This window comes from Myotis brandtii, unplaced genomic scaffold (assembly GCF_000412655.1).
Source record: "Myotis brandtii unplaced genomic scaffold, ASM41265v1 scaffold394, whole genome shotgun sequence".
Taxonomy (NCBI): Eukaryota; Metazoa; Chordata; class Mammalia; order Chiroptera; family Vespertilionidae; genus Myotis; species Myotis brandtii.
The window spans coordinates 1,355,931-1,363,855 of record NW_005365111.1 but is presented as its reverse complement, the minus strand read 5'-3'; the positions used below and the strand labels follow the sequence as shown (position 1 = coordinate 1,363,855).

Sequence of the window (7,925 nt, the reverse complement as noted above, 5' to 3'; positions counted from 1 at the left end):
TATTCCCAGCCCTGGAGTGTGAGGGTGGGGGCGGGGGAGGAACATCTGTAATAATCTGAACAATAAAGATTAAAAAGAAAAAAGAAAAACTACAACTATCATTGAAAAAAACCTACAACTGTCATCATCTCCAGGAACAAAGTAGAAGAAAGCCTTAATGGGGGAAGAAAGCCTAAAAGTACACAGAAATCTGGGTTCTAGGGCTTTCTCTTACAAACTCAGGAAGTGAGAACTTTATATCTTCATCCCTAGGCAAGTTTTCTTATGTATTAAAGAGTGGTTCAAAGAATTTGATGATGTTTAATGAAGCAGTCATAAGTTTTATTTGGTCAAGAAATTTCACAGTAGGTAGGTGTTTTCTTAGCCATTACTGTAAGGAATTGTTAACATTTAAGTAAGTATGAAGTTTAGGCTTTAAAATTCAACAGAGTAGTTGCTTAGGTCTTATGCATTATAAAACCCATTGGAAAAAAATTTAAAGTTAAAAACTTGCACCTTTTATTTTAAAATATGTTTTTAGTGATTTCAGAGAAAGGAACGAAGAGGGGGAGATAGAAACATTGACGAGAGAAAACCATCAATCAGCTGCCTGCTGCATGCCCCCTACTAGGGATCCAGCCTGCAACCTGGGCATATGCACTGACCACATGAACCCACAGCCCCTTGATTCTTGGGTCAACACTCAACCTCTGAGCCACACTGGCTGGGAAAAACGACAGTATTGATCGTAGCAAAAAGGCCAAGAAGTGATCTAACTAGGAATAAAAATCACAACTGATAACAAATTGGTTAACTTACGAAAAACATGTGTAACTGATTACCAAGCTTAGACTTAGAAAAAAAAAAGGGTAGCCCTGGCCAATTTGGCTCAGTGGATAGAGTGGCAGACTGAAGGGTCCTGGGTTTGATTCCAGTCAAGGGCACATGCCCAGGTTGCGGGTTCGATCCCTGGTGGGAGACGTGCAGCAGGCAGCCGATTGATGATTCTCTCTCATCATTGATGCTTCTATCTCTCTCTCCCTCTCCCTTCCTCTCTGAAATCAATATAAAAAAAGCGTATTCACTTAATATGAATCTACAGATGAGCAGTATATGACCAAAACCTTACACAAACTTATATGCAAATTTCTATTCACAGAAGTCACATGAAGTTAGAAGTGTACAAATAATGCTATACTAGGCTGGTTTGAAAATGCTGAAATGTAACTTCATATCCTAAGAATATGAAGAGATTATCTACACACCTCAAAAATCAAATGGTGCTTACACCAGAGTTATATGACATCTACAGGACTCAAGTTATAAGCAATAAGAGCCAGAAAACAATACTGATCAAAGAGAAGGGATTTTTTTTTTTCTGAAAATACTTTGTGAAAGAAATCCAGCAAGAATTTAGGACAAAAAAAAATCAGGAAATCTAAATCTATTATTTATATACTAGAGGCCCGGTGCATGACATTCATGTACTGGGGAGAGGGGGTCCCCTCAGCCCGACCTGTACCCACTCGCAGTCCAGGATCCCTCGGGGGATGTCCGCCAAGGGGTCCTTAGTGCTACTACTGAGGCAGGAGAGGCTCCTGCCACCGCCACTGTGCTCTCCAGCTGTGAGCCCGGCTCCTGCGTTAAGCGTTTGCCCCCTGGTGGTCAGTGCGTGTGATAGCGACTGGTTGTTCTGCCATTTGGTCAATTTGCATATTAGCCTTTTATTATATAGGATTTCCTTATTATCTAATCAATGACATTAAAAAGATGTAAATAGCCCTAACTGGTTTGGCTCAATGGATAGAGCATCGGCCTGTGGACTGAAAGGTCCCAGGTTCGATTCCGGTCAAGGGCATGTACCTTGGTTGTGGGCACATCCCCAGTAGGAGTTGTGCAGGAGGCAGCTGATCGATGTTTCTCTCTCATCGATGTTTCTAACTCTCTATCCCTCTCCCTTCCTCTCTGTAAAAAATCAATAAAATATATATATTTTAAAAAAGATGCAAATAATGGTTTCTTTTTTTTTATTGTTTAAAGTTTTACATATGTCTCCGTTTTCCCTGATTGACCCCCAACTGCAACTCCTAAATATCATTCTCACCTTGAGAACATTATACTAATTGAAATCAGTCAGTCATAAAAAGCTAAGAACCATATGATTTTACTCATATGTGGGATATAAAACAAACTCGTGAACACAACAGTGCGGTGGTTGCCAGAGGGAAGTGGGTTGGGGGAGAAGGGGGTTCTAATATATGATGACAAGAGAAGATTTGACTTTGGGTGGTGAGCACTTGGCACAATATACAGATCCTGTAACACTGAAACCCCCACCTGAAACCTATATGTTCATGTTGACCAATGTCACCCCTATAAATTTAATAATAAAAAAATACCATTCTCCACTAAAAGGAACCAGCGCTCTTTTGAGAAATGGCTGATTCTAGGACTTGGGTAGAAATATAAGCTGAGCTTGGAACATCTTTTGCCAGAAAGCAAGAAATGCTCAAAGAATGATGGATGGGCATAGATGAAGGCAGTGATGAAGGGGTCAGGATACAGGGGTGGGGAACCTTAATTCTGTCAAGGGACATTTGGATATTTATAACATCATTCATGGGCCATACAAAATTATCAACTTAAAAATCAGCCTGTTGCCCTAACCGGTTTGGCTCAGTGGATAGAGCATCAGTCCATGGACTAAAGGGTCCCAGGTTAATTTCTGGTCAAGTGCATATAACTCACCATCCTGCAGGAGGCAACCAGTCGATGTGTGTCTCTCACATCCATGTTTTTTCCTCTCTCTGTCCCCTTCCACTCTTTCTAAAAATCAATGAAAAAATATCCTTGGGCGAGGATTAACAAACAAACAAACAAACAAATCAGCCTGCTATATTTGGACAGATATTTAATTAACTCACCCCTAATGCCTTGGCAGGGCCACACCAAATGATTTCTTGGGCCTTATACGGCCCATGGGCTGGACATTCCCCACCCCTGGTATAGGACAATCAGTGCTACTTTTGAAGTGGTTAGTATTAAAACAGAATTTTTTCCCTTTGATATCCTTAAACTTTTTGTACATTTTAAAACTTTCTTTTGACTGCATTCTGTTGTCAATTTATTCAGAAATTTCTTTAATTTCTGATAATAAATTGGCTACTGCCATGAGTGTATTTGGCAACTTCATTTGTATAAGAGGCAGAAAGAACACAGCTTAAACTATTGGTATTATAGTTTATACTAACCACAAGGTTGGGTAATGTCCACATTTATACTCATTTGGGATCAGATATTCTTTATGGCTTTCTCATTTTGAAATCTGATAAAATATATGTCTATAGCTTTACTAGAGGATGAGTAAATGTAATGATGGCAACACACATATGGGAATTTCTGACTCACCTTTTGATTTGGATTATAGCTCAAAATCAAGTGCTGAGGCACTTCTTTACCACCCAGAAAAGGCATTTCCCTTCTCACTTACCTATAGTAGGAGTGGTAGGTCTGCTATTAACAGCACCAACACTTAACCGTGGAAGTAGTCTTCCTTGGTTAGGTCCCTAAGGGTTTAACAAATTAGTTTTAATGTTGTTCACATTTGACACTTAAACTTACCAGGAATGAAATTAGGATTGTTGATGTGAATTATTAATGGATAATCCATGGCAAGAATGTCTTGTTTTTGTTCTATTAGTGTTCTAAATTTAACATTAAAACTAGGGTTTTCATAAATGGATGTGAGTATGTATATAAGTTAATATATAATTATATCGTATTTGGTTTAAGGTAGAGTCTTATTTGGGGATAATAGCTAACTTCCTTATAATTTTTAATCTTATCTTAACTAGTCAACATCTCAGCCTCCCAAAATAAACTCTTACTAGTATAGTGGAATTTCAGACATCAAAAGCAGCCCAATGTGAGAACTTTTTCAGTGGTGGGAGAGCCTTAGGTCATATTTCAGAAAGCAAGTTCAATTCCTGATGGTGTATAATCAGGCTTCACTAAAAAACTATGGTAAAGTGGAACAATTGGGAATTATGAGACCTGAATATCAGTCCTAGCTTTGCTACTAACTACATAGGTAAGTTTAGGATCACTTTCCTGATGTGAAATATGAGTGTTGGGTTAGATGAACACTGAAGCTCCTTTTAGCTCTAAACATCTTAGATGTTATATTTTGTTTTTTTAACATAGCAGGTAACTGCAGACATGGTATTTTCAAAGCAGCAAATTAAAAAACAATCCTAGTAAATTAAGTTATCTTAGCTTTTAATCTACTGTACTAACTACTTGCTTTTTACAAATTCCCCTAATATATCTCAACTGTTTAAAAAGCTAAATTGACCAAAAGTTTTTACCTTTTTCATTAAGGACTTCAGCCTATAGTTTGGAGATATTAAGCAGTATCTGTCAGGTGGCAGTCTGGGTCCTGCATATGGCTTAATCAGAGGTAAAGGGGTTTGATTTTTCTGCCTTGCGATATCCAGTAAAAACTAAAAAAACAAAAACAAAACCAAAAAACCTTATTATAACTACAACGAAAAAATTGTAAGTCGAATTAACTTTAAATAAACGTTTGCTCACATCTCTTGGGGGAGGAGAGGTAAAAGATTGATCAGCACGACACTGGATTGCCAGTCTCACATCATCTGCATCAACATTAGGTTTCTTAGCATGGCTCGAATAAATTTTTGCATCGTCCAGAATTGTAGTTACATATCCTTTAAGAACAAAACATTATTTTCTTAAACATGAGACTAGCTTAATATTTATGGCCACTTTTCTTAATCGAAGATTCCATTGATTTCTGAATTAGTTTATGCATTTTGTTTTTAATATCTAATTGTTCTATCTCTATGATCAATTAAAAATATATCTCAGTATAAATACCATTTCCCCTTATCTTGAGCTCTCTTTACTGCTTTAAGCTGAATTCTATGATGTTAACTGTTAAAAGTAATTTAGTTGAAAATGTTCTTAAAATAAAACAATCTTTTCAAATTCACAAAGTAGGCAAATTTTTGGTGTTTTATTAACTTACGGAAAGCAAATTCCAACATTTGGTTTATAACTCTTGGTTCGTACTCCGTAATTCCCATATCCTTCAGGATCTGTGCCATCACCTGTGGATTCAAATAAGAAACACCGGATGCATAATCTAGGTATTAGAAATCAAGACTGGACCCAAGGTAATATCTGTACTTATGATACAAGGTCCCTGTTCTCTGGGCTCCAAACTTGTACTCCTCCTTTTCTTCACAAGTGAGTGTCAGGAACACACCAAATGCTGTAGCACCCTCTTTGCAGAAAACTTTCATTTGGGCGGGGAGGTGGGGTGCAAAGAGAGAAGAAGGCCGGGTTTGGTTTTCCCAGCGGAGGCAGGGGTGGCTACAGCTGGTTGTCATTTTCGGATGTGGCGATGGGGGAGGCTAGCTAACACCAGAACTCTGGACGCCAGAGTACGAGCACATTACACTTGCAGCTGAGACGAAGAGGTGGCGAGGACCGAGGTCCCGGAGACAAAGCCCGGCTGCTGGCCTGCGCGCTCCGGCGGGGCCCCCGGATGGCGGGAGGACGCCCCGGAGCCAGAACCCCCATCCCATTCCTTCCGGGCCGCCCAAGTTGGGCTGAAGCCAGCACGCAAGACCATTCTCAGGCCTACGCCTGCGCCTGCCTCCCAGGTTCCTGGCTGTGCCGAGCTTTGCGCCCCGCCTCTCATCTCTCGCACTCACCAAGGCGTCTCTCGGAGCGTTCTTGCCAGGCGCCATCTTGCCCGACTCCATGTTTTCCCGCCGTTCGTCATCCGGGGAGAGAAGGCTGCTTGGGAGCTCCTTGCTCAGGCTCCACCCGCGGGGGGTGCGGAAGGCGGGGTTACCGCGACGCCCTGCAGACCGCCTCCTCCCAGCAGCTCCCCATCCCCGAGGAGGAGGATGGGGAGCCTATTGGCTCGGAAGGTGCGGGCAAAACTTCCTTGAGAAACCCCCGGCCAACACTTGGAAGAGCTGAGAAGCTCCTCTTCCCAGTGTTGTTCTCCGCAGAAGTGCACCCAAAAGGCCGCTCTTGTCTTTTCTGGGGCCTCTCCTCACACCTCCCCTGCTGCCACTTTGACCCCTTCAGTTTCCCTGGAATCCCTGCAGGGGCCCTGCCTCCACTGGCCCTGTGGTAGAGTTGTCAGGTCAAAAGCAGAACACGGGTTAAATTTGAATAGCAGATCAACAACTACATTTTTAGCATAAGTATATCTCAAATATCACCCAGGCTATACTTCTACAAAATTACGTGTTACTGATGTGACATTCATGTTAGGTCTGATCAAAGAATTGAATCAATACCCCTCCCCTGGGAGCTGACCTTTGGTCCACTTCACAATGGACATTCCACTTGCTGAGACCACATTCCACTTGCTAAGACCATTATCTCTCCCCTCAGGAGTTTCCCAGAATCCAGACCTGCACAGAGAATTCTCTGGCCAGAAAAAGCCCACCTAGAGTCCTTTAAAAACCTGACTCCCCGTCTTTGGGGGCTGGCACCATTTTGGGGCTCAGCCCATCTGGTATCCAGATGACCCAATAAATTCATAATTCTTTACCCCTTTCGGCCTCATGTGGTCTCCAGCGAACCTAGCAATTCAAATTTAACAAGGCATTCTGTGTTTTTATGTGCTAAATCTAGCAATTCTGTTCTATACCCTGTTCTCCATACAACAGGCTCTTGGTCAGCTCTGGGCCCCGTCAAGATTGTCCATTTTATACTGATGAGAAGCTAAATCCCTTGACTGCCTGCAGGATTCCTCATTGGAGCCCCTTCAGCCTTGATCCTTGGCCCTGAATACTTTTCTTTCTGTCTCTGCTGAAGCCCACCCAGGGCCCTTGCTTGCCTCTCGGATGCCCTCCCCACCCCACTCTCCACGGAACAGTCTGAATGATTTAAGAAAAATGTGCATGGCTTAACCGTCTCTGGTTTAAAGTGTTCCAAAGAGGACTCTTTCTTACTCCTCCACAATCCACTAATGCCCTGGAGTTCTCCATCCCAGGAAAAGGCACTTTGACCCAGCAGTCAGCCATACTATGATCTTTCCCTCACAATTCACACTCAATCTAGTAGCAAGTCCTGTCAAGGTGACCTCGCAAAGTCTATCAGTGTCTCCATCCAGCCTTACCTTGCTAACAGTCTGAGCCAACAGCCTCCTCACCAAGACTACAGAAATATGTCCCCAAAATTGTGCCCTCCCCCCATTCTCCACACAGCCAGAGGGATCTTAGTCATAAATCGAATAATTCTGTTCCTTTCCTTAAAACCCTCCAATGGCTTTCCTCACACAAAAATTCATACTGATTTTGGGGGATTAATGGGCCCTTCAGTTTTAAGCAGGAGTTTACTTCATAGGACTTGTCTGAATTGGTCATCCCCAGGCATCCATCTTGAACTTTGCATAGGTTCCCCAAGAACCTTATATTCTTAGCACATTGTTTCCAGTGGGAACCTTGATACCTATGCTCTGCTAGCACCTTTCCCAACTCACCGCAGGCAACCTCTATGTAAGAGTAATACTTTTCTCCCTTTTGAATAGGTAGTATATGTACAGGCTACACAATTTAAAAAATACATATTAAAAGACAAGAAAAAGAAAACCTATCTGGCTTGTTCTAGCTACTCATTTCTCTTTTCATAAAAGGCACCACTGTTTACCAGCTTCTTTTTTTTCTTTTTTTATTGATTAAGGTATTACATATGTGTCCTTATTATTTACCAGCTTCTTGTCTACATAAATTACAAATATTATCTTTATATCGTGTTCTCCCACCCAAATGGTACTAAACCATTGGGATGACCAACCTCTAGAGCAGTGGTTCTCAACCTTGGCTGCACATTAGAATCACCTGGGAATCTTTTTAAAATCCTGATTTCTGGGCCTCATCCTCCGAAATTCTGTTTCT

At 41.6% G+C, this 7,925-nt stretch overlaps 1 protein-coding gene across 2 annotated transcripts in view; it reads right to left on the bottom strand.

Annotated features, from left to right (window-relative positions):
* The window catches only part of TAF9B (TAF9B RNA polymerase II, TATA box binding protein (TBP)-associated factor, 31kDa), a 14,185-nt gene extending 8,366 nt beyond the window's left edge, over positions 1 to 5,819 (bottom strand). Inside the window, exons 1-5 of one of the 2 annotated variants that reach the window (XM_005872858.2) lie at positions 5,721 to 5,819; positions 5,030 to 5,111; positions 4,573 to 4,709; positions 4,347 to 4,481; positions 3,470 to 3,545 (exon numbers count right to left, since the gene is read on the bottom strand). In XM_005872858.2, coding sequence (XP_005872920.1) covers positions 3,470 to 3,545; positions 4,347 to 4,481; positions 4,573 to 4,709; positions 5,030 to 5,111; positions 5,721 to 5,771 — 481 coding nt within the window. In that variant the 5' untranslated portion in view covers positions 5,772 to 5,819. The remainder of the gene's footprint in view (positions 1 to 3,469; positions 3,546 to 4,346; positions 4,482 to 4,572; positions 4,710 to 5,029; positions 5,112 to 5,720) is intronic. The other variant, XM_005872860.2, reaches the window with a different exon arrangement.
* Between the last annotated feature and the right edge of the window lie 2,106 nt (positions 5,820 to 7,925).